Source organism: Lonchura striata, chromosome 1 (genome assembly GCF_046129695.1).
Source record: "Lonchura striata isolate bLonStr1 chromosome 1, bLonStr1.mat, whole genome shotgun sequence".
In the NCBI taxonomy this organism is placed as follows: Eukaryota; Metazoa; Chordata; class Aves; order Passeriformes; family Estrildidae; genus Lonchura; species Lonchura striata.
In genome coordinates, this window is record NC_134603.1 from 27,059,469 (window position 1) to 27,087,461 (window position 27,993).

The 27,993-nt window shown below is 35.8% G+C and overlaps 1 protein-coding gene across 1 annotated transcript in view; it reads left to right on the forward strand.

The window, feature by feature from the left end:
• The first annotated feature begins 2,652 nt into the window (after positions 1-2,652).
• The window catches only part of CNGB3 (cyclic nucleotide gated channel subunit beta 3), a 59,570-nt gene continuing 34,229 nt past the window's right edge, over positions 2,653-27,993 (forward strand). Inside the window, exons 1-3 of the mRNA XM_077781260.1 lie at positions 2,653-2,760; positions 5,061-5,133; positions 14,227-14,338. Coding sequence (XP_077637386.1) covers positions 2,653-2,760; positions 5,061-5,133; positions 14,227-14,338 — 293 coding nt within the window. The remainder of the gene's footprint in view (positions 2,761-5,060; positions 5,134-14,226; positions 14,339-27,993) is intronic.

Consider the following 27,993-nt stretch of genomic DNA (forward strand, 5'->3'; position numbering starts at 1 on the left):
AACTTAACCATCTCAAAAAATAGTCCTGAAAAAAAGGAATTTCTTCCTATTAACAACTCTCCTAATTATTCAGAAAAAAGAAGTCATGCTTCCTTTTGTATATTCTTATTATTTAAGTACTGCACTCTTTAAGATTAAAAATAAAATCCTTTGAATAAAAAATATTTTGGAAAGTTTGAAAAGTCAATGCATATATCACATTTTTTACTGGAAGACAAATATTTCCTTGAAGAAAACAAAAAAAGGGATAGGAGGTAAAACATCTATAGGATATAGTCGTCCTGTAGCTAGAGAATATATGAGAGAGGCTTGAAATCTCTGTATCCTCTGGGGTTTGCCATAAATACAGCATCTAGTAAGCCCTGGCCAAAGCCAATGTAGCTAAGAAGCTAACTGCACACAGTCTATCTTCTTTTCTGCTGCACTCCTAATCTTCTTACTTAACAGTGCATGACAGTATTCAATTCCCTGATGTTTTAGCATGTTCAAAGTGTGGTAAAAATACCTAAATAGCCATTGCACATAGAAGAAAATGGTTACATTGAAGCAGATTAGTCATTTTACCAGGTCAAGTATGAATTTATATCTCTATTGGTATCAAAATACAAATTTTGTTGTAATCTGCTTATTCTTTACAAAATCAGATCATATGAAAGGGTTTCTAACATTCATTTAATTAGTCACAGACTGAACAAATATAACACTCATTAACTGTGGATGTCCATACTATGCACATATTCCCAATGGCACTTTCCTTTTAATGTCTGCTACATTCCTTTTGCATGCCTTTTAATTATAGATTATATGCCAGCATCAACCCTATATTTACAAAAATAATTTAAACATATTGCTTCCCGTTTTTGAAAAGATGACTGGGCATAATTTTGCACAAATTCTTAAGAGAGATACATAGTTTTTATGAGAGATTAAGTATGAATGCTACATATTTTCATTGCATTATGTTTTTTTATGCAGAGCTTTACCATTTTTAATAAACAAGGAACAAAACTACCTGTTCTAAAAGATTTTAGATTTTTTTTTTTTTTAATGAGAAAATGGTTACTCTCAAAAAGGGTCAGTATTCAAATATGGTTTGAATGTGGCTATTGTTTAAAATTTCCTGAACTGGTAAATTTAATCCACTGAAATTTCACAAAAGAAGTGAAAAACTAACTTGTTTTCTAAGATTCTTCTGTTATGAGGCATTTTAAAATTTCACATCCAGAAGAAAAGAAGCTACCTATTGTCCAGACCTGCATAAATAATTGAAAATGCTTTAGATATTAATTTATAATTTACTCACTCAAACATTAATTTTAAAAACAATTGAAATATTAGAAAGAATTGTATTGCTTTTAAAGTAAATCAGGTCATAGAGGCTAATAAAAAGGGAAGGTTCTAAGCTCTTGCTGTATCTGGAAACTATGAAGTAATCATGCCTGGGGGAGGTTCCCAGTTAAAAAACTGAAGTCTGGCCAACAATTACAAGGTTTGCTTCATAAGCTTCATTGGAGGGAAAAAGCTTGCAAACTAATGAAATTTGTTAGTTCATTCTTACATTTATTACTAAGGTATAATAAGGATTAAAGACAATTCTTGCCAGATGATAAACCCCAAGGAGGGACATTTTCAACTTTGATGTAATTGCTAAAAATGCCATTTAAGGGATAGCTCAGAGGAGTAAGTTTCTGTACTTCTCAATGCCTTGATGATCAGCATAAATCAATTTCAAGCTATTAGCTCAAATCCAAAGCTCAAAGTGAAGGCATAGACTAGTAATACATAAAGTGAAATTAAGGATAAAAAGAGACAATTAATTTGTAAAGATCGTTGCCAACAGGAGCTTAATCTACGTAGCATTAGAGGTATTTGAAACTGAATTTAGCTATAAAGTAAACCACACCCAATTTATAAAAGGATGACCCAAAGCATATAGAATCTCAATATCATGTCCCAGATATAAACTATATTTTACTAATTTATAGGATATTCACTCACCTAACACTTATTTTCATCAAAATTCTATCTAAGACGGCAAAAAGTGTATTGCCTGTAAACATATTAGAAAATGAAAGATAATTTTTTTCCATGTTTTCAAATAAAAAGAACGAGACAAGGTATAAAGTTGCCAAAATAAAGAGAATCACATTATTGTCATTCACTCAAAAATAAGTTCAGAACTGCAAAGAAATTAAACCTTTTGAGGCATCAGGTATTGTATTGTTGGTTATCTATTAATTAAATATTTTCATTTTCTGGTTAAACTACAGATATGCTAATAAAACCTTATCTCTAAACATAAACTAAATGCTTAATACCCAGTACATAAAAGATTAGACACTAGTATATTCTAAAAAGAAAAAAAAAAATCACTTTCCTCTGACTTTTTGCATGAAAAATGGAACTGGACATGGTGTAACTGTCAAGACTAAAAATAACTTACAAATAACTTATTCTACAAGTTAAAAAGAAAAAGTGCTAATGGCGAACAAAAAATGTCACTGGAATAGACTGCATAAGAAATTTCTCTAAGGCACTAATCAGACCTAAACCTGATTAACTGTCTAATTGGCTTGATTACTGATGGCAAGAAAACATGTGCTGTTCATGGTAAAAGAGTCATAGAGGCTTCAGGGGAGCTGAAGAGGCAAGATGTTTAGAAAACTAAAATCAGTATTTTCTAGACCAAAATTAGCACCTGAGATAGCAAATTCCAAGAATGAAGGTGCCCCTCCACCATCAAAGGCATCAACAGGCCAGGTATGGTTTCTTGTCTATTATATGTAAGTAAATACCAAAGGTTAGAATTTCAAATATACTTACTGAATATGGTATCAATCTTTATTTAGAAAAATGAAATACATTTCTTTATTCTCCTCCACCCTACCGTCTTTTCTTTATGAAGAAAATATAATTTTCTCTTTTCAAAGCTGCTTTCTGAATAGGGCTAACCTGAAATAGCACAGACTTAGGAGAGGTTGTGATCAACATTGCAAATGGAGAATTAGAGATACAGGCACTGCTGCTTTACATAGGATGATATATTTTATTCATCTTGTTTCCTTCTGGCAGGAAATGTCAGTGTGTCCTTTCTGAATATTAGAATGTCATGCAGGTATACATCAGCCTGCTTTCTGATAACCATTGGAAAGACAAAGTAATTTAGTAGCTTTTTAAAGAAGTCTTCAGCTTGGTTTTGATAATGGAAATCCTCTTGGAAAAATAAAGTTAGTCATGTTAGTCTACAGTCTAAATTTTCTACATAGTATTTCTTCACTGTAAAAGTTAATTCATTATTTTCTATTTAATTAATGAAATATTTTAAACTAAATAAAAAGGATACATTCTTTTTCTCTCATTGCCTTTGAATTTTTATCTTTTCTAAATAATTTCCAAAAAAATATTTTTGTTTTTTCCAACTCTACATAATCAAAATTTTACAAGACAAAATGGCAAAAGTTTATGGCTTCACCAAATAATTAAGGAAGTGACAAAGGATCTTTAGTATCAGCCTGAGCTATTCAAGCCTACTGGAACAGTCAAAACCCTTCCATTATAAAGTTAATTTTAAGTAAGTGGGCAAATCCATACTGTCATCCACAAGAAATAGCAATAATTATATGTTCAATAACTTTTATATACTGCAGATCTACAGGCATTGTTCATGCTTCTTTTACAGTTCAGTATTCTTGTGTCAATAAAATAATGCTTTAAAAGAAGAAAACTCCTGAATAGTGACAGGTTAGTTCTGTGCAGTTGATACCTCACTTGGCAAAGTGCTCTAGTAAAACAGATATATTTCAGTTTCACTGGAGACAAAGATTACTCTTTTGGTGAGAATAATTTCATACATCAGCACAGCATTCAGGTTGTATCACCATCAGCCTACACTCTTCAAAACACTGCTAAAATGGAGGCACATTAATGGATTAGGGATTAAGACATTTCCTGCCTGCAAGGAGATACCATCTAAAGGGTAAAAAAGAAAGAGAAGAAAGTACATAATGTCTGATAAATTGTTACTATACTAATTAACACACTAATTTATGTACATATGCTATTAGGGGGGAGCCTGAAACAAAACAACCTTTACAACAAAACATCATGCAAGAACCTTGGGTATGCACGGACTTTGATTGGAATTTTAATATACACATATATATTACATTGCAATATATATGCAAAATTTATAATTTAGTTCTCTATTAATATGTATATTGGAACTTCAGTGCCTGGTTCTCTGAATAAAAACAGACAGCAAAACACAAATATTTTATATGTAAAAAAACCCCCAATGATTTATTCTCAGAAACACAAAGAAGATCACTGACCTAGGAAAGGAAAAAAAGTGCATGAAGACCTGGGAGCTCCTAATGTGAAATAATTTTTCCATATGCTGATACAACCCAATATCCTTCTCTATTAATAAGCATGCTGCACACCAGGAAAACTTATTCTATATGGGATAACAAATGCTGATGGGCTTGATTAACAAAATGCTGTTACACAGTATTGTGAACACCTAGGACTTCCATACACATCTTCCTCCTTCCTCCAAAGGCCACTCTGTTAAAACTTAGTTGAGTCACGGTACAGGTACACAAGGATTTGGATAATGGATCTAAGTCAGCAAGTGTGGGAGGAAGTTAAGTTTTTGCAGTGAAAAGTTGATACCATCTCAGTATTTTGTAGAGATTTTGGAGATCTGTCATTGTGGTAAGGTTGCTCAAAACATACCAGGTATGTTAGCCCAACAGAAGGTTTAGGCAGAATCATGACTAACTCAGAGATGCACATTGGCTTGTGAGAGGCAGCACTAAACAAGACAGCTCTGTGAACTCTAAGCTAAGCAGCTGGGTTTGCACTGAGGATGTGATGGAATCAGTGTTTGATTTCAATATCCATCACCAAGTCCTTTGGCAAATCCATCTGGAAACACACAGAACACCCAGGAACAATGGTCAGTGTCTGGCAGCTTAATCAATTTCCTACAGAAATGTTGCAAACATCAAACCACCTATTGACAATCTACAGTTTCTAATCTTGTCTATTTTTTTAAGGATGAAAATAAAACAAATGAACCACAGAAAGCAGAGGCCAATAATAAAGCAGAGCCTATACCAAAGCAACAAGGTCAGTAATAAGCTATTTATGAGTTTTCAAAGACTATCTGGACATAATATATGTATGCTCTACAGGATTGTAAATGAAACCGTTGTTCTTCCTAGTTCTCTCGCAGGAGCTCTTGTTTTTTATCTGTGGAAGAAATTAAGATCTCTGAATTGTCATTGACCCTAGGCCAATGATGTGTTACAAATACAGGAACAGTATCCAACAATAACAAAAGGCAAAAAGCTTTCAAGCACACAGAGCCTTCATGAGCTTGCCTCCTCTGATCAGCAAGTCTAGGAAGCTCAATTTCCTCTTACTGCAATTTGTCTCCTTAGAAATCTTAAAATAAAGGTATATAGTGGCTTAAGGGCGGGGGGTGGGGGGGGGAAGAGCATATTTTTAATGTTTCTTTTAGTCACTCTTCTCACATGTGCCAGAAAAGATAAGACAGACTTTAAGCTATCTGACATTCAAATATTTCATGAAGATCTATTCCAAACTTAAAAAAAAAAAAATTAAAAAAGCAGCAATGTTGGTAAAAATATTTGCTGTCCCCATTGAGAAGCTATTCAGGACTGGTACCTGGGAACATAGGACTCAGGGCAGTAAAACAAGGTAATTTTTTGCCTAAGCAGCTGTTTTTTGGGGACAGAGGCATGGTCATGGCTATCCTGACCCCCCTCTTCCCCCAACTCCAGTAGCCAAGCCTGTTTTGCATATACAGAGCCTAAATAACTGCTTACACCTGCTACCAAAATAGAGGCTCAGGATGGGTGAAGCAACAACTACTGCTGGGCCATATCCCCTCCTCCTCCCTGCCTCACAGAATGCTTGGTGCAGCCCTTTCCTTTTCCATGCTCTGCTTCTGAGAGTAGAGAAAAACTGAGTCCAGTTTTCCTGTCACCTCATGCTTGTCCTTTAGGAGAGCAGTTTATGTTCATTTCACTGAAGCAGCAAAGTAAAGAGGAATCTCTAGCTTTCTGTGATAAAAAATAACTAAAAGTGAAGCAACTGGAAAAAAGATTCTAAGGAAACTTTCATAATTCTGACTTGTGTTTGTGTAATCATAGCAAGTGTCACACTTTGTTTCCTCATATAATGAAACTTTAAACAAAGTCCATTTAATGCAGTTGTCTTGTTATATAAAGGCTGTAGCATGACCATGCTACAGACCAAAGTCTGACCTGAATTAACTGTAGCAATGGAAAAAAACCAAATTTGATTAGCTAATAAATTGGCTTTTTAGCAACACTAAGTCACAGATATTATCCCATTACAGAATAGTGAAAATGGCGAAAACACAAGTCAACAGAATAGAGTTAGGGTCCATGTGTTTTGAGGGTATTTTTAAATCTACCATTTTTTTGGAAGGTGCTTCAGGTCTCATTTTCAAACAGCTACAACAAGACACTAAGAGTATTAATGAGGTAGATGGAAAATGGCTATACAAGCCAGAAAATTTACAGGGACCACACCTCAGGAGAAGCTTATGATTTTCACCACCCTGAATGTAAGTCCCTATCATCTGATCCAAATAAGGAACTTCTTTATCTCTGGACAGAAAACTGAAGCTAGCCTAAAGCTGCTCACAGGAAGATCTAGATAAACTGAAAAATTTGTGAACTTTGTGTCAGACCTAAAATTATGTGGTTATCTTCTGGAAGAAGAAAATGAGAATTTGTGTGGGTAAGCAGAGGATGAAAGACTAGAGAAAGCATTTTATGCTGTATGTACAAATTTGGAGTACAGCCAGAGCTCAAACAACATTAGTTAAGGCAGATCAGCTAAATGGAGAACTTCAAATGTGTTAGAGAAAAGCCTTTCCAAGGTCTCTTGTTACTTTCTCTGGTATAATCAAAATAAAATAGACTAGAAAAACCCTTAATCATAGTATCAGTTTGCAATTCCATAGTGCTAAATACAAATCAACAGACTGAGTAAAGCTTATCTTCACCCCCTTCTTTTTGCATCACCAAAACAGCTATTACCTTATTTTCTCTATGTACTTCACAAAGCAGCACAATATTTCCAGCACACATGAGAATCCAGCAGGTACCATTGGAGCCTGTTTGATTAAAACTTGGCCACTTAGGTCAGTCAGGAACACCTTCTTTGTTGGCTACTCATTGCCCTAGCTCTGCCTCCTCAGTTGCCCTCTCTAACACTAACTTTCTTTGTGATTAATTTTCTGCATAATTACTTCACTATGTAATTAATTCTCTGTGCTTAGTCAGTTTGTTCCATAATGGATTCATTTTTAAAATTTATTCCCTGTATTTTTTTGTGTGTACTTAACAAAGTGTGATTCACCTAATTACAGGTTCTCCATGATATTGAATCCAATTGCTAAAATTTCTTTGCATATTTATCACCTCCCGTAATTGACTGACTATATAAATGCTTCCCTTGTTTTACCCACTGCTGTTCAATAGCTCTGTTGGTGGTTATGCTCTTTAGAAGGACATATCCAGCCTCCACCTGCTAGCTGGTGACTGCATTATCATTCACTGGTTTATAATTTCTTTCATCCTCCTGACATATAATTCCAGTTTGTTTCTTTCCAATTACATTTTAGTATTTCTCTGAAGTCTGTCCTCATCTTTAAATTTTTCCCTTACTAGAAACTAGTCTGTTTCCAATATTCTGGGTTTAGATCTTCTACTAAATCAACAAATGTCTTAAAGATGCTTTCCAAAGTCACAGTCGCATTTATCCAGCTTTTACTAAAGTGCATACTGACATTGCCTTGTTCTTGGTAGGATTTGAATGAAAAAGCTAAAGTAAAACTACTTTTGCTAAAGTAGAAAGTATTTCTACACATGCTGGAATTGTGCTTCTAGATCATAAAGTAGACAGAACCTTCCTTCTGGGAAATTTCCATGTTAATGTTCAGTGATATTTAGTATATGCAGAGCCTACATGCTTTGGAAAATATCTCAAGTAAGCAGTGCAGCACTGCAGAGGAAGGGGTGCTCAAAAGGAACTTGAGTTCACTCCAGACTCCCTCTTCTGTTCAGGTACTTCAGGAACAGTCACTTTCCCACTAAGAAACCAAGTAAAAGCAGAAGCTGTTGATAGCTGTCCCCTCTGATATATTAGCCTACCTACTACACCTTGCCTCTTTCATAATAAGAGGGTTCAAACCCATATCTCTCCCATTCCTGTAGATTTGCCTAACTACCTAGAAGTCTAGTCTAGGTGTAAAACCTAGACTAGAAAGGAGTGGGAGGAAGTTCCATAACCTTCCCAGCCTCTGGGTCATCACGCAGAAAAGAATGCAAAACCCTATGGAATCTGAGAAGCCAGAATGGATCATGTAACTGACCAACACCTGGAACGTGGAATGAACCTAGAAGTAAAAAACAGTAACCGTGCAGGAAGAATGAAGGACTTTTATTTCAGCATGTATTTATATTACAATTATTGAATCTTTTAAAACTGGGGAAAAAAAATCCTCCCAAAATGTATTTGACCCTATTGCCAATAAATAAAGCACAGTGCCAAGAGAAGAGTCTTTATCACTAGCTGTTATACAGAATTTGGTTTCTCTCCCTTCCTGGAGGTAGAAATAAAGCAGATTTATTCATTGAGAGTACCAAAATCCTATGCTGTAAAAACTTGGCTAATTCTGGTTAATTAGGTACCAACTAACTCTGCATGGACTACAACTGAGTTAAAACTCTGAGAAGGGTGATTTGAATTAAAGGTGAAATTTTGCAAAAACCTCTGTTTGGCCTGCTATGAATTTGACTCAAGTTGCCCTTAAGCAGCAAAACAAGACCTGTCCCTTAGCACCAGGAAATCCAGAGTTAAGTAAGTCATTTTTATTTCAAAAAATACAAATGAAATATGTGGTTTTATAAGCTGCAGCCCAGTAGACTAAACCTGCCAATTCAAAGAGACTTTGAAATAATCTTTTTCCTTGTCACCTTATCCTTCATGTTCGTCACTGGCACTCAGAAAACTGGCAGCTATTGTTCCCATAAAATAATATTAAAAATATTTTTTTCAAAGATTACCAAGGATTTGAATATGTTTAATCAGCTCTTTAATCACTCCTGCTGATGTGAAATCTTTTAACTCCTGTCAGATCTTCATTTTTCACATGAGTGACATGGTTAAGTGTTAGGAAAACAAACTCAGCTTCTTAATACAATCTTTCTTTCACAGAAAATAAATAATACTTTTGTTAGCCACTGAGCTGGAGGGTTAAGATGGACCTACTTACTGATTTTTTAATTTCACCCCTGCTGATAGCTGAACTTTTTTCCCTGCACATAGCATTTGTTCAAGAACTGTTGCTTCAAAAAATGCCATACTTGCAGCAGCATTTCACTGCTCTAATTGTTCATATCAGAAGATTACAAAGGTGTGCATTTTGTAATGTCAGAGCTAAAGTCTTTTCTTTCCTTCATCCATAGGTTTGGTTTTTTTTTTCCTTGAGATCTTCATGAACCTATAGCCATTTTTAGATATTTTGGATAGCTCAAGAACACCTCTGTGAGGCAAGGACAATCAGGCAAATGACTAACTATGTCAGAAATATCATGGAGAGTTTGTAGACTGGTTCTCTTATTCCCATTCCATTTCTCCAAATGCAAAGTTAGTCTCTACGCCAGTTATTTAAGAGAACCTACTCTCTATGCTACTTTGCAGGCTTAAAAGCCAATTTGAGACTTCTAAAATATTTTGAAATGTTTACCACTTTGCAAAAAGAGGAAATGTCCCCAAAAATTCACTGATTTTAAGTTATTAAAAATCACTGCTTAAAATTATGTTTCTAAGGCATATACGTCAGTGCTAAAAAGAACAGATTACTGAAACATTAGTCAGTCTGCCTCCTACTAGTGGACTCTACCCATGTCTTTATACACCATTTCCTGTTTCAAACAATGCTGTCTACCTTCAAGTGTTTCCATGCACCATTAAAATTGACACCATTGTTTGTATATTAACTAAATTAATTTTATCATGTAAGCATGTTGTGATTTAACCCCAGCCAGCAACCAAGCCCCACACAGCCTCTTTCTAACTACCTGACCAGCAGATTCGAGGAGAGAATCAGAAGGATAAAAGCTAGAAAGCTTGTGGGTTGAGATATTTTATCAGTTTTTTAGGGAAGGCAAAAGCCATACACACAAGCAAAGGAAACCAAGGAATTAATTCAACTTCCCATTGAAGGGTAGGTGTTCAGCCATCTCCAGTGTTCCAGTCGTGCAGCAGTTACTTGGGAAGATAGATACCATCTTTCCCAACTGCCTTCCTACTTCTTTCCCCTGCTTTATATTTATAGTATGGTCAGTATATAAAGTGTCATATGGCCTGGAATATCTCTTTGGTCAGTTAGGATCAGCTGTTCCATCTATGTCTTTCCCAGCTTCCATGTATCCCCAGTCTCCTCACCAGTGTGGCAGTGTGAGCAGCAGAAAAGGCTCTGTGCAAGCCCTGCTCAGCAATAACAAAAATATCTCTGTATTATCAGCCCTGTGTTCAGCACAAATCCAGATACAGCCCTAGTAGCAGCCACCGTGAAGAAAATTAACTCTACCTCAGCTGAAAACAGTACAGAGCGCAAATACCAAGCTACACAAAGTTTCCAAGTAACCATCAAATATATATTCAACAAAAGAAATATAAAGTATTCCTTTATCTTTATCTTTTTGTCTCCTATGACTAATTCTCTTCTGTGTTTCTGCCAAGTATTGGAAAACAGGTCAAGCTAGTTCAGGCCAATCAGATTTGCAGGATTATTTTTCATTACTGAAGGAATAAAAAAGAACATTAAATGTTCTTTAAATTAACATTGCTTACACTAATCCTGGTAATAAACTTCAGAAATGAGTGGTAACATTTACAGCTGTATTACATACATACATAGCAACTCAATTAACTATAATTAGTATTATATTATGATTGTGCAATCATATAGCTTTTAAGTAGTTTTTAAGCATCAGTGTATTTTAAAATTACTACATTTTTGTAAAAGTCACTAAGAAGTTAACAATAAGCAGAAGCATTTGACCATATATATTTAATAAATATAAAATACATATTATGAGTGGGTGTTCTGATGGAAATACTGCTTCCACAGAAGAAAAAGAAGATAAAAGTGAGTCAGTGTTTTGTGAATCACCCTATAAAACAATATATTGTGATATTGTGGATTCAAAATTAAATAAGATTATATCAGTTGATGATTAAGTTGAACTAGAATGTGCTTTTGAACAGACAAAAGAAGAAACCCAGTAAACTCTTTGCTTTTTATATTATTAACTGCTAGCCATGACAAGCCTTACTTTTATATATATTGAACCAATAGAGGCGGGAGGGGAAGCATAGATGTGATACTGGTCAGACTCCTAGTGCAAGGCAGTGGAGCTGGCTGGGAATTCTAGGAAAGAAATTCTTCCCTTCCTAAACTATAGCAAAGCAAAAGCACTTTTTCTGTTCTGTACTCAGACTGCTACTATCTAGCTGCTGACATTTATTCATATCTTAATATCTAAAAACTTATCTAAGAGAAGCAAACAAATAGGTTTTTTAAATTGCATCTTGTTCCTTCCTCCTTGGGGTCCTAGGCTTATAAATTTAATGAGATTTATTTGGAGGGATTCCATTAAGCAGTATTTTTCCCACAAAATGATATATTCCACAACTGTCACTTTCCCCCTACACCTTAAAACACAACCATCAACATTTATCCCAATACAGTATTAAAATGCATTATCCTTACTGGAAGGCCAAATATCTAGAATGTCTTGACACCAGTGGGCTTCATTCCTCAACTCCCACTGCAATGCATTGGGAATTTCATCCACCTGTATGCCAGTACAATGAGAATGCAAATAATTCAGAAAAATTCAAATCCATTATTTTGTTCAGTTAGCATGGATCTGTGTGTTTTGAAAATTGCACTCATTGTTGACGCCCTGGCATGGTTTTGGCTTTTTTCTCACTCATGATTTTACCACCATGACCAAATTTATGCAAAGCTGTCCTGCAAGCCTGCCACCTTCCTGCTGGATCACTGTTTATTCTGGAAACCAACAGCTGTAGTCTAAATTTTCCCTAAAATGACTACCACACTGTTCTTAAGGGCATTTTTTGGGCCTGGTTTCATGAGTTATAAGACTACAAGCTAGATTCAAGCAGTGGAGAGCAAAGGGTTTGGTTTTTTGGGGGTTTTTTTAAGTGACTATGCAGACAATTTCACACAGAAAGAAAAAACTCAAATTTGCACACATGCCAGTAGTGGTGCTAGGCCCTGATATCCTAATATTAATGCAAATAATCCCTGCTAGAAATTTATGAATCCTTATATTTGAAAATTTGGAATATTCATGGGATTGCAAGGTTTTCCTTCAGTCTGAATGCAATCAGGATTTAATGGTCAGTGTGGGTTCAGACATCAGACTGAATACCTTGAGAATATCTATCAAGCTTAGAAATTATTATCCTCTGTGCAGGAATGTTTATGTGCAAGCACCATATATTTTTTACTCTGTGCTTTTTGCTTCTCATACATGTTGTCATTCCAAAGATGGATTGTCTTACTCAGGAGGGTGTTACACTAAACAGTGTTAACTACACTGGCATTTTGTTTCAATGAAGAATGCTCTTCTAACAAAGCCCTCTTGATTTTCCCCTGAGTGCCTCTTTTTTTTCCCTAGAAAACCCCCAAAACCCTTTAGGAACTCATAACTGGATTCCTTTAGAATGAAACCAAACCAGAAGAATAACTCCATGAGTCAAACTACTTTATTCAAGCTGCTGATTGTCACTAATTTCAGTGGATCACAATACACCTCATTGGAAATTGATCTGCTAGATATGCCAGATATTTATGTCTGACAGATAAAAATTCAATGCCATGCTTTCAGCACCATTTCACTGCTCTAGTTGTTCGTATCAGATTGTATCCTATGGTAGTATAGATGCATCTAGGAGTCACTACTACAGCACAGAAAATTCCCAAGGGGAGGTGATTACAGACATGTTGAGATTAGCTTTGCTGTCACTCTAGATTGAGTGTTTGGCTTTTTGGATTGTGGAGTCAAGGCACGGAGAACTGGGATACTACAAACCATGGATTCAAAAGGGAGCAGAAGCTGCAACAAGTGCTGGAATTTTTTACTTCTTTTAAAGAAATAACTCTCTAAATATGGAAAGTTATTAATTATCAGAAAAGTAACTTGACAGTATCCATGTAAAATATTAAAAGTTTGATTTATTTTGAGCTGTCTCAAACTTAAAATACAGCACATACAACAGGCTCCTGATTTATTTTTTGCCATGTTTTGCTGCCAAGTTTTTCCTCTATTGTCATATTACTTAAAGTATTTGTGAAGGCTGAGTTTGTTCCTCCATTATGCAAAATGTCAGACTGATGACAGCTATCAAATTATTTTTCAACATGAAAGTTTAACAAAATATATGGAACTAATAAGAAAGCATCACTTAAGGCCACTTAAATGGCAAGAGACCATGCCATTTGCTTCAAACTCTATGGACTGCCTACTTGGATGACTTTGAAAAAGTTACTAGTAACAGAAATTAAGAAACAGACTAGACAAAGTACAACATACTTACATCCTTAATGATATATTTCAATCATAATTTACTCAGCAATGAACAGTACTTCCATGGCAGCTGAAGCAACATCTTTGATACAGTACAAACTTTGAAGCATAGATAATATTATTAACATTTTTATTCATTAGAAGATTAGCCACTCTTCACTTTTCTTCCTGTATTTCACAAGGCATTTCTGGACAGATATACATGTCCTCTACCTTGCTGCATCACTTTTCTTGTCCCTCATAAATACAGAAGAGTGCTCTGAATTGACCACTGTTGAGCTGGATACTGATGAATCTATTTTAAAACCACAAGCAAATTACATATTCTAAAAGGTGAACTTATCATAAGCATGCTGTGTACAGTTGGCACTGAAACAGAGTTATGCAGGAAATTGTTCAGAGGTCAGGTCCCAGAAGCTGTGTCTTTTAGTGCTTATCTACTGAAGAAATAATGTCAGACAGACTGTGATTCCTTCAAAAGTATTATTATAATTATTTAAAAATTCATTTACAAAACTTAAAACCTTTTCTCTAGATACAGAATCAGCAAAAGCACCTGAGCCTTCAAAACCTGAAAACTCAACTGAACCAGCTAAGACAACTCAACAGGAAGAGCATGAACTCAAAGATGGGAAAGAAGATGCTGAGTGAGTAAATTCAATTAAAAATTTTGAAGATTCTACCTGACATCCTGAGTAAATATTTCTGTGTGCCATATATCTGTTCTTTAAAAGTCCCTCCTGTAAGGAACTGAAGAACTTTATTTCAGTTTCAAGATAGCATATATATGAGGCATTCATTTATTATGTGTTTTTGATAGTTGTGTACATCATCCTAAATTGCAGGAGCGAGGAAAAGAATTGGCTCAACTACAGTTATATGCAAATTTAGCAGTGCTGCTGCTTAATTATGACCATGTTTTAGCAAAGAAGAAAGTCCCAGAATGCTGCCCTGAATACCTAGAATATTTTTCACATCATTTTGGCTTGAAACTTTTTATCTTCAACATTTTTTTTTCTGAGCTATAACATTAAATCAGCATTTGTCTCCACAATCAGAGGATTAGTACTATCTCTTGCTGAGAATAAATAAATAAATGAAACAGTAGTATTCCTTCAGGGCAGAATTTGGGTGATGTAAAAAGCTGAGGTGATTGTTTTGTGAAAATAAAAATAAATATGAAGTCTAGAAAACAATAAGCTTTGAATAGTTTATAGCAATTTCAGAAGCAGAGATTCAAAGATTCATGGAATCATAGAATTCTTTGAGTTGGTAGGGACTTTTAAAGGTCATCATGTCCCACCCCTATGTAATGAGCAGGGACAGCTATAAGTGGATCAGGTTGCTCAAAACTCCATCCCAGCTGACCTTGGATGTTTCCAGGGATGGGGCATCCACCACCTCCTGCCTAACAGGTGCTAGTGTTCCACCAGTCACACTGTAAAAATTTCTTCATTATATCTAATCTAAATCTGCCCTCTCTATGCTTAAAAATGTTAAATCTTGTAATGGCACAACCCCTGATAAAATGTTTGCCCACATCTTTCTACAGGCCCCCTTCAGATATTAAAAGGCTTCTCACTGAAGCCTTCTCTTCCCCAGGCTGAAAAACCTCAACTCTCTCAGCCTTTCCTCATAGGAGAACTGCCCCAAACTTCTGATCATATTTTTGGCTCTCCTTTAGGCCTGCAGATGACGCCACTCAGCTTGGTATCATCTGCAAACTTTCTGAGTGTGCACTTGATGACACTTGCTGTGTCACTATGGAAAATAAAGGTCTTGATAGAACAGCTCAGGTTGGAAGGCTTCTCCAGAAGGAATGAGATCCAAAATCCTGCTGAAAATATTTAGAGGTTAGACTAAACTCCTAGGTTAGATCAAGGCACACAAATATTTTTCAGCATAATTGTGAATCTATATCATCAAGATTGGAATTTCCATAGTTTCTCTAGGTAATCTGGTCCACCCTTTGACCACCCTTATTATGAAAACTAAATGGAATTAAATTTTCCTTTGCTTTAACTTGCTTCTTCTATCTCTCATACTCTTGCTGTGCACCTTCGGTGCTCTTTTTAAGTCAGAATGGGTAGTTAGCCCTCATACTTGCTAGAACAGAGTGTGGATTCATGTTCCATTTGTTGTCCACTAGGACCCCCAGATTCTTTTATGCAAAGTTATCTAATCAGTCAGATCTAAGTCTTTACTCTCACATGGCCTATTGCTATACATCATGAAATTTCTGCCTTTTGAGATCATTTTGAATGGAGAAAAATGGATACATTCAATACAGAACCAGGTAGAAACTCCTCCTGCTTGTTTTTGCCTTCTATTGTTTTGATTGTCCTAATGACACAAAGAAAAATCTTTCCCTGACATGGAGTTAATTTATAGAGATGATAGATTAACTACCTACTTCCTCCTCTTTATTAAGACAGACTTTGTCTGGAAATAATCAAGCAAAATGCTACTGCACATGCCTCTTTAAAATAATGGATGCAATTAAAAATAACTCTGACTAGAAAGAATGGAAAAGTTATAAATAACTTAGTTACTTCAATGTGAATCAGTAGGTCAAAAATTAAAACCTAGATAAGAATCTCCTTTTTTTATCATCATTCAATGCTTACTGTTCCACTGGTAAAACTTGTAACCATGGTTAACATAATTATGTGCTTATGAAACAAAAGGGTATGTTTCTTATTAGTAGAAACAAAATCTGTCTGCTAAAAGAAAATTAAAAATATTTACATTAAACATTGCTTTCTCAGAGGTGTTCTGACTCAGTGTCACATGTCTATCCAGATATACCTAGTCAGTTTAATCTGAGCAACAGCTTCTAAAAGTAGAGTAAATAGTTGGTAAATTCTACTGCCAAAACAGTTACTACATTCTGCAGTAGAGTCTGGAAGTCATGGCACTGGTGTCATTGCACTGCCCTGAAACTAAACTAACCAGATCTGTTGTATGACTGTCAGAGCTGAAGGGAGAATGATTTTTAAAATGTGCATATGAGAGAATTTAATTCATTGCTTCTTAAGGTTCATGGAAGTCTATTAAGACACCATTCCTGATAAAGATTACTGCCTTTTTTAGTCTATGTGTTCAAATTTACTCACTAGAATATTTTAGGGAAATCAACTGCCTTTATCACATTGAGAAAAGCTGAGCATTCGAGTCAAATAGATACATGTGATCTACAACAGTAGTAAACAAAACATGCTCAAACCACTGTCTAGCACTGAGGCCAACTAGAACAATAAAATATGCCTCCCGAAGAGTTTGGTTATTGATAATTTCTAGGTATTACTATACCTGGGAGTTATTTGGCAAAATGCTAGTTTGATCAGTGAAAGCCATTTCAAGGACTGTTAGGACAGTCAGGATAGTCAAGTAAGAGTCCAATTGTCCAGGAGTTTTCTCTGTTACTGTTTAATCCATATTTAGATAGTGCTCAAATAGTGATTAGTAACAAGTGCCATTCCTTGGGCAACACCAGAGCGTGTGGTGCAGCCTACAAACTGGAGGGAACGGATGTCATCCAGAGGGACCTTGACAGGCTTGAGAGGTGGGGCTACACAAACCTCATGGAGCTCAAAAAGACCAAGTGCAATGTTCTGCACATGGGTCATGCTGACCCCCACTATCCATACAGCCTGCAGGATCAACAGATTGAGAGCAGATCTGCAGAGAAGGACTTGGAGATATATTGGTGAATGAAAAATTAGCCATGGAATGGCAATGTGTGCTTAGAACTCAGAGACCCAGCTGCATCCCAGGCTGCATGAAAAAACATGTGGCCAGCATGTCAAGGGAGGTGATTCACCCTTATCCACTCCAGCTTGCTAAGATTTCACCAGAAGTGCTGCATCCAGCTCTGGAGTCCTCAGTACAAGAAAGACACTGGCCTGATCTAGGGAGAACCACAAAAATAATCAGAGCACATCTAGGAGGAAAGGGTGAGAGAATTGTGATTGTTCTTGCAATTCTATAGGGAGTAATGATTTTAAAGAAGGCAGATTTAGACTAGATATGAGGATAAAATTTTTTGTGATGAGAGTGGTAAGATCAGGTTTGTCAGAGAAGTTGTGGATGGCCCATTGTTGGAAGTTGTTCAAGGTCAGGATGGACATGGCTCTGAACAAATTGATGCAGTGGACAATGTCCCTGTTCCAAGTAGATGGGATGGATTAAAGGATCTTTAAATCAAACAATTGTATTATTCTACTATATTGTTATGGAAATCAAAATTGCTAGAATTTTCTCAACAGGAATTTCAGACTTTGCCCAGATATATTCCAGGTTGCCATAAGGGCTCGCTGAGAGAGGAGATGGGAGCCAAGATAACCCCAGCACAAGCAGCTCCCTTAACAAGAAGGTTCAGCCCCACAGGGTCTGACACAGCAAGCAGAGAAGGATCAGTCTCCATCAACAGGCGCCATGAATAAGGCCAAGTGGTGGACCAGGTTTAGAGTCCATCCAGGGAGTCCAGTCAGGAGCAAAAAAGACAGGGTCAGAGACAGGGCTGGAGACAAGGCTACAAGACAGGTCCAAAGTCTGTCTAGGAGACAGGACCAGAGACAGAATTGGAGGTAAACACACCTAAACATAGCTCAGGCAGCAACAAGGCCTGACCTGAAGTGGGCAACAAAGACCCATGGGCACAGAGTGTGGGTGGAAGTCCCACTGGGAGTCCCAGGGCAATTAATTTGGGTAGACTATTTTCGTATGCTAATTGTCTTTCAAGAGTGAAAGTTTAATCAAAAGTCACCTGATTTGCAAGAAATCATCAGCATGCCCATTTGCCTGAGTAATATACATAATGAAATAAGGTTCATAGATATATACTTTTTTCATAAATCATATGCATACAGAGCTCATCAACTTTCATGAAAATGTTAATAGAAAAGTTTTCACCTTATCTGCTGTTACTGTGACATTTAATTTTTTAAAATGCATCTGTGCAGTCTCAGATGTATAGAATGAGGAAGAAGGAAGGAAGGCAATTTTTCTGTTTGGAGCAGCACATTTTTTAATTTTTTAATTTCCTCTTTTCCTCTAAAAGAGCAATTTTTTTTTTTTTTTTGCTTGCTAAGTCAGTGACAATTCCCACAGAATTTTTTTGTCCATGAAAAAAATTAAAAAAAAAAAAAAAAGAAAAACAAAAAACAATCTGCCTTTTCCTCTCAGCATACCCTCATTTTTTAAAATACTCCAGTACATGGTGATGGACATTGATAAAGAGTAAACAGATACAGCACTGGTCTCAGCCACCTAAATACTGTGTCTGAAAGAAGAAACCCACAAGACTGTACCAAACACTGAATTACAGCATAGTGACTGAAACATTTAATATCTGTTTCCTAATAGCTTGGATAGAATTGCACACAAATTGGTTCTGACTATCAATATATTTTTTCTCCCCTCTCTCTTTATTGACAATGTAACAGAGCAACAGGTAGTTTTCATTAATGGCTAATTGCTGAGTAATAATAACCTCTGGAAGGGTGGGCTAAGACTACCCTGTCTGTTCACAGCAAGAAATAAGGGAGCAGAAGAACGCACTCAGCACCTCATTTGCACTCTAATAGAAGACAGGGGAGTCTTATTAACAAGAAACTAACACAAACCTTCAAGGTATGAGATAAAGTTGCAGCAAGTCCTGGAAAAGACAGAGTATTGAAGAAAGTAAACAAAGCATCTGAGAGCAGGTTTCAGAGAAAATGGAGGGACACAAAGTCCTTCTATGACCTCTTCTCTCCTATGTCTTTTAAAAGCCTCTAAACCCTGTTGAATTTGTAAGAGTATTTCATCTCAGATTACCAAAGGGATTACTATGTACTATTTATACTAAGGCAGTACACTGAAACTCCAGTCAAGGATCATGAACATTGCTGTGCAAAATACTGCACAATAATCCATATTTGGAGGCTAAATAGTCAACAGCACAGAAAGGAAAAAAAAATTGCAGTAGGTAACTGGGACTCCCTATGCTTTTATATTTCATGTCAAAATCTAACACATTCTCAGTTACGTTTAGAGAGGAAAAAAACCATTATATCTGATATGCCACCTTCAGAATCTAGCTATTAAAAACAAAATATAAAAAATATTAAATTCATTAAATACATTTTAATAAAATGCTAAATTTATTTTTAAAATATCATTCCCACCCAGAAAGCATACTCGTAGTCCAGACAAACTGAACTTCATTCTTGTGGTTTGCCTTTTTCATAGCCACATCCTATTACTTAATAGACTTTACCAGTCATTCTATAAAGAAGATTTTTTTTCCATCTTTAATTTGCCTCATAGCAAGAAAAGAAAACCAAACAAAGATTAAGAGGTAATTTGCTACGTGGTGCATAGCCAGGTAATAAAGAGAACTCCTGCTGGTAGCATGTTCTTAGTGAGTAATGCACTTCATTTACCTAAATAACCTCGAACAAGAAAATTACTGTGCTTATTAGTGTTTGCCATCCACTAGTTATAATACATCAATTCACCAAGTAGATGCACCTTAGAGAAACTATGTCCTATCCCAAGTACAAAATCTCAGCACATTAGTGAAACAGACCCAGTATCAACCCTCTGCAGAGTCTCTAGAAATCCTTGATTACTGTAGGAACACCAGGGATGTACAAAAATCACACTCCAATCGAATTTAGAGGAAGTAAAATAAGGCCAATGCTGGGACTTATGAAAAATCCCAGTTTAAACACAGTTCCAGTTTTATGGAGAGGCTAATACATTTCCTTAGTTGTTTCCAACTAATCGCTGCAATACTTGAAATTGTAAACAGATGGAATCCATCTAGTATATTTATTAAGCCTGACTGAAAAGACATTAATGGTTTAAAAAAAAAAATACTTAACACTTACATTCCCTCTGCTTAGGCCTTTTTTTTTTTCCAGAGCCTTTCACTTCTAGTTTTTGGACTTGAGTTTCTGAAATTACTACATTGAGAAACTGCAAATTAACTAGAAAGGTGATGGTGTGCTGCCTGTACCAAAATGGATTAAACTTGCTATAATCTTTGCTGAGATGTATTTTCTCAGAGCCTTTAAATTCTATCTGATCTGCAGGATGCAGTTACCTTTGCCATTTAATTTCACTCACTCTGCATGTAAATCAAGTAGGTAGCCTGAAATTAAGAAGTAGTGGATTCATAAATTCTTCATTGAAGAATAAATGAAGTGAGGAAAGGATAGGAATGTCATTATACGGACTGAAATGCAGGCTTTTTTTTACCCTTGCATTGTTTCAAATCATACACTCACACATATTTTTGCTAACTGTATCAATGGAAGAAATTGGATTTTTTTGAATATGTAACAAAGTAAGAGTATAGTTTGTCATAATTCCCTTCTGATTGACTTCTTTGATTAAAGGCAATTTCTGTGCATTTTGTGTAAATCCTTCATTTACTTACTATTTTTTAAAGCAAGAAACCTTTTTGTAAAGGGAAAGATAATAATTTATTCAAAATACTGTTAGTATATGTTGAGTCAATTTTGGGGAAAAAAAAGCAAGCAATGAGCATTGTGGCAAGTACACTACTATGTGTAATATAAAACATCTATATTTAAATTGCATTTGAATTTAAATAACACTTGTACAAAATATTTGCAAATATATCAGGGCCTTTCTTGATCAATCTAAGAGGCATATAAATCTAAGACATAATTGTTGTAACTCGTGGGCAGCTCCTCCCACCGCGATTCCCCGAGCGGAAGGCATGCTGGGCGGCGAGGGAAGAGAACAGGCGGCCGCTCCCCCTGTGAAACTCTGCAGTCACAGTTGTTGGTGTGGGGACAGCCGGAGGCAACACGGGACTTACAAGTGAACAGGATGGCTTTAATCAGCGAGCCCCAAGACCCTCTGGGGGGGAGAGAGAACAAAGGTTTTATATAGGAACTCAAGAGGCGGGGTATAGGAACAGCAACCAATGAGGGCAGGGCTGGGGAGGATCTAAGGAGGGACTAACATAGCACAAACCTATCAGGGGAAACAGGAGAGTGCAGTAACACAAAATAACCAACAGGGTGTTGAGCCTCAACAAATAGACAGGGAATGCTCTGGAAGCAGGGGTGGGAATGATAGGGAATGTTCTGGGGAAAGGGGCAGGGAAAGGGAGGATTGACAACTGGGAGAAGAGGGGGTTAGGGAAGAGCTTGGGAAGACTGACAACTGGGGAAGGAAGGAGATTGGTGGGGGGGGTGAACAGACACTGAACAATCAAAGAAAAAAAAACACACCACAACACATAATGCTTATAATTTAGTAAAAGAAAACTGATTATTACTTCATGACAAGTGTAAGTATTCATGCCTATGTTTAATCTTGTCCAACATATTTTATTAAAACACCCTGTTTCCAGTTATTTACTGTTTTTCCAAATCTTAGCATTTTAGGATGAAAACATCCCATGCTGAACAGCCCAAGAGAGGAACAGAGGAAACAGTGCCAGGTGGAAATATGAGGGTCAGATGAGAAGTCAAACACATCTGGCAGCCCAGTTTTATTCAGTACCCTGGGTAAACGATACTCGAGAGGAGAGGGGGGTGAGCAGGGTCTGCACGGAACACACCTACTCTGCTGCTGCATTGGAAAGGAATGGGTCAGGGTCTTGCAGAAGGGGCAAGGATGGTCTTAAATAGCAGTAATTGGAAGTCATCTCAGAGGAATAGGTTCTTTCTTCAAGTTTCTTTGTGACCCTGGGAAAGATACATGCACTCAGCCTCTACACAGGTTGCTGTACAACAGTTTACCCTAATGAAGGTAGACTTGCAACAAGATGGTCACACTAAGGTAATTTTTTATAATAAGCATAAGGAACAATGACCTATGGCATGAAGTTTGGGAACACACACAGAGTAAAGAATTAATTGACATTCTTAGTCATCATACAATTATTACCCTTGTACCAAATCCTTTTCATTAGGGGGGAAAAAAAAGTGAAAAAAATTAAAATGTGCAGACGGACAAAAAGTGAGATAAAAGAGAAGACACTGTAAATTTTACCCCATGTTCAAAATGCATACAATAAATTGTGCCAAAAGAGATTTACATTGAAAAATAAGAAACTGTAAAATGAAGCTAGTGAAGCACAGAAATAAATTCTTCAGGAAAATTATGGAATACCCATGACTAGACATATTTCAGAAAAGGTTAGATACGAATCTTTCAGGTGTACCTCATCCTGCTTTGAGCTGTGAGGACAGGAATATCTCAAACTTCTCTACAGCCTTATGGTTATATGATTATTTTAGGGACTCTATGAAAACACATGACAGATCTATTGGAAATTAAGTTTTTTCAAATTTCAGACTTTTTTCCTACCTTTGAAAACATTCACAATGGGAAATTTCATGGCATTTTTATTTTACTTTTTAATTCCCTGTATAGTAAGAAAAACTGGAAGATAGAAAATAGGAAGTATTTATGCTGTGCTCATGAGCTCTGTACAGCACTGCATCATACTCTGATTAAATTATTTTACATAACCATAAATTAAAGGCTTATGTAAATAAGATACATGTTTGTATTTAAATGTTAAAATGTTAAAATGTTAAAAATTCCTGATGAGTGGCAGATTCCTCAGACAGATTTAATTACTTACAGATAAGAAAGCCCCAATGACACAACAGCGCCACATAAGGAAATAAATGAGAATGACTTCCTTAGACTATTATACCTTTGTTCTAAAGCAATTAGTATTAGAAATAATTCTGTCCTTATTTCTTACATCATAGTAAATAATGCAATTAAAAAATGTATATCACCAATCACCTTAAGGAAAGGTGATTTTTTTTCATAGCTAATTGATAATTTAAACATTCCTACTATTTTTATTTCTAATACCTTTATAGTTCCTACTGCAGATTTTTTAATTAAAATAAAATCTTATTTGCATGTTAATCTGGTACCTCAGTGAGAGTTCCATGCATTCAGCATTGAGACAGACTTCTCCTTAGAGACTACGGTAAAGAGGATTAGAGGATTCACAGATTGTTGTGACTGAATAACTAGGAGGATTGTCAAAGAAGCTGATGTGAAAAAAAAAAAAAAAAAATTGAGCAAAAAAGCAGGAATCTCCGCAGCCTAGATTATGAAATTTTAGTCTGCATTGCATCAAGAAGTTTATTGTGAGTTCAATACTAGTGGATAAATCTAAAAGATAGTGCCTTCCTGAACACTGTTGCTTCCATATCTGTTTTGCTTTATGAACACAACACAAGGATATTCTTATATGTTGTCTGCATGAATCTTGTAAATGCCTATGGCCCATTCTTGCTTATACATACATAAAACCAAAACCAACCCAAATATTATGGTATCACTATGTTTAAAATTAATGAAATAGGTAATAAAATATATACTAGGATAAAGGAACATCCATTTGAAATAATATTGTGTTGTGAAGAAGAACTCAATCCTAAAATGAAATTAAATAAAATGTGATTTATTCTGTTTTATTGCAGAGAGAAGTCAATATAATGCCAGTATTTAAAAAATGCAGCAAATAAAAAAGGACATAATCTTCTGTATCAATAAAGATAGGTCTTTATCAGACACTTCCCTTGCTAGGAGTGGTTCAGATTAGATATTAGAAAAAAAAGTCATCAGTGAAAGGGTGGAAAGGCATTGGAATAAACTGCCCAGGCAAGCATCTGGATGTGGCACTTGGTTTAGGGATAATTATGATAGTGCTGGGTTGACTGTTGGACTAGATGAACTTGAAATTCTCTTCGGACTTTGATTCTGTGACTAACAGAAAAGATGATGGGTCACAGGAAGATACTTTTTTCAACACGGTTAAGGAGAATTAGAATTTAATTAAGAACATTTTGAAAGTCTGTGGAATCCAATGCATGAACATCTTGTTGCAAGACTTTAAGATAATCTATATATCTTAGAAACTTACTTTCATAGCACTTGAGCTTTTAAGATTTTTGGAAGAAGAAGTGGGTGGTAAATATACAGGTTAAGTCATTTATCCACTTCCCAAACCTTTATATATTTCAAGTTTGTTTGCTGAAAAGGATTTTATGTCATTCTGCATACATTCTTTTGATTTCTTGGGAATCACAGCCTACAACAGTCTTCATGATCTTAGCTAACATAATCCTGAAGTCTATCACACTTGTTTTAACTGCTCCTCACTCATAATGAAAGTTGCCTAGAATTCTGGTCAATAAAGGCTTGGAAACTTTCTTCAGAAGTTTAACTCATGATAATTCACTGTTCCTCCATTCACATTTCTTCTTCTCACATTGCATTTTCTCATCTCTAATACCTATTTTCCCATGGTTCAGCAACAAAATTTTATTTCATAGACAGTGATCTTATTATGTTTCTATCTGGTTTTTTCTCCTTTTCAAAGTCATGTTCCCAGTAACCTTGGCCATTCTAAGAGACTTTCTAGTGTCTTAGACTATGGGAATGCACCTTTTGATGGCCTATATCCCAATATTAATATTTACTTCCTTCACAGTATGCAATTTGCATTCTGCAGTTATATTTGCACCAGTGTTTTTCATAGCCAGATTATGAATGGCCCATAGGCAACTTCCCTTTGACTAAACACTTGGACAGTTATCCTTTTGTCACCTGCACCTGATGATCCCATCATTTACAAATGAAATTCTTACAATTAGATTTTAAGTACGTTTCTGTAGTATGGGGCATTAGACTTGTCCTCATTTCTATTACTTGGACTAAATAACTAAAATTTTCCTGCATAGGAATCATTCCTACTTTTTAATCTTCCAAATCCAATGTCCTGTTAAACATCATTAGTACACTACTACATTTTGTACCAAAATCATGACGGAGACTATTAAAACTCACTCCTAAAACCCTAACAGCATCCTTTGCAGATAAAGGACAAAAATAATCTCTCTTCACAGGCAATTCAGAGCAGAAACCTATCTCAGTAATTCTGAACCTCTCCTCAGGGGAGCCTTCTTTGGACTATAGAGAGAGACAGTATAATAAATTTAGCTTTTTAGAATACCTCTCTTTCTGTACCAAGCAAGTGACTAATATGTTGGATTTTTTCTATCACTAGTTTTCTTAGTAATTTAGGATGACTGCTCTTAGGCTTGGAACTCAGGGCTTCTATGTCGTTACTCATACTGGGATTGTCAGCAAAAATTGAAGATGTGTTTTTGAATCAATACATTTCATGATGCCTGGAATTACATTTTTCTGTCTCTCCAAAATCTTTCTCATCTGTGCCACATGTTTTGTTTATGATCATATCCTTCTGAATACTGATTATCCAAATCAGAGATTCTCCCTAGTTTATTCAGAAAAGACAATTTTTTTTCAAGACACAGATTGTAAATGCCATCATAAATCACATCAGAGCTCTATAAAAGTATTGAAAGCTCTATTGCAGGACCAAGAACTCTATTTCCATGTAATTAGCAGAAAGTTTCTTAGGTGCTGAAAAAAAATATAGGGTTATAACTGAAATCAGCAAAAAGTATTATGGATATTTTCCAGGCAGCACACATTTATGAAATACATTTTCTCAGGGGTCGCCTGGTAGATTAAACATGAAATTGAACTCAGATATTTGGTGTTCATGGCCAGAAACAGGAAGGAATTAAAACCCTAGATTGCAACTTAGAAAAAGGCAAAGTTTCTGACCTATTGTATTTCATATCACTGTTTGTTTGAACTCTTAACTCTTAACTCTTCTTATATGAACTCTTGAACTCTTAAAAAAGAGAAACAGAAAACTTTCAAGCCACAGTACTTAACAGCTGTTGCAAACATAAGTATACTCAATAGTATACTCAATTTACAATAGTATACTCAATTTTCATAGCCTACTTCAAGGTGATATTCTTTAACTATGCTATAGGTGTCTAAAGCTTCTCTTGTGGCTTGGGGAGAATAAAGGCACTGCAATTTTATCATTAAACAAACAAGTTTAAATCTACAAGTTATAAAAATAAAATCAAGAAGTGAAATATATCAGAATATTATTATACTTCCCATATTACATATATTGCTATCATAAAACAAAATATGTTTGAGGTAGTAACAAGACTGTGTGCATAGTACATGAGTTGCCATCTTGATTTTCATTTCCTAGGCCACATGAAATTACTTGTACAGAGAATGAGCATTTCTACTCTGTAAAGGACTACATGGAGAGTAAATAATATAGACCTAGGCCTATTGTAACACATTGCACAAGATCTAAGATAAAATGCGACAGAAAGAGTCAAGGTTAATTAAAAGTAATTTAGTGAAGTTTAAATGGGCTTCATTAGCCCAGGCAATTTAAAGTGCACCCTCATACAAAGTACATGTACAATAAACATCCTCAAATTACTAGTATTCAACATGCAGTCTCTTCCATCTATATTAACCAAAGAAAATTTAAAGCAAGCATTTCATTACAAGAAAATAATGGAGTAGGAGGTAATGCAAGCCAAATGAGAAGTAGGGCAAGGAAAATCAATTTCTCATCAATTGCAGGGCAAATAACTTAAACTAAGTCACATAGATTCTAATCAGTGCCAAATGGAAACATGGTTCCTCTGCACTACGTTGCACCAAATTCATGATAGAGGAAACTTTGACTGTTGTTGGAAAATCCATTAAATAAGAGGAAAATCTCAAGAAATTTGTAGCTTATCCCTAGAAAGAAGTTAGAAGGGGCTTTTGGCTTGACACTTGTGGTAAGTGGTGCCTAACTATAAGATAGCTAATGACGTGAGCAAATACAGCAACAGGAAAGACTAAGGACCATTTTAAATTCTTTGCATAAAAGCAAAAAACTAATTGTGAGATGTTAGCTCAAAACAAGAAAGGATGTCATTACATTGCAGATGGCCTGAGGAAAGGGACAATGTGACACAAAAGGAACTGTGATGTGATTACAAAATGTATCAGAACTGTTTTGATTAATCTCCTGTCTGAGGAGCTTTAAGAAATAGACAGTATACAGGGCTTAAAATAGAGAAATGACAAGCATACACTTCCCAACTTTTGTTTCTGCTGCTGCTTCTAAGTGGAGCATATCTCCACTTTATCCAATGGTTTTATTGCTGAAGGATTTTTATATGCTTAAATTATACTTCCTTGGGCACTGTGATTCGTGTTGTGTCTCCAGAAAACTGCTTCTCAAAAAGCTAGACACATCCCACTCTGACACTCTCCTTTTTTAGCTACAGCTCCTTCTGTTAGAAATTTTAAAATAGGTTTAGGTCTTGAGGAGACATGGTGTTTACTCAAAGATCACTTTGCAGTGGTGCTCATTTCTTCCCTTCCCAAGGCACTG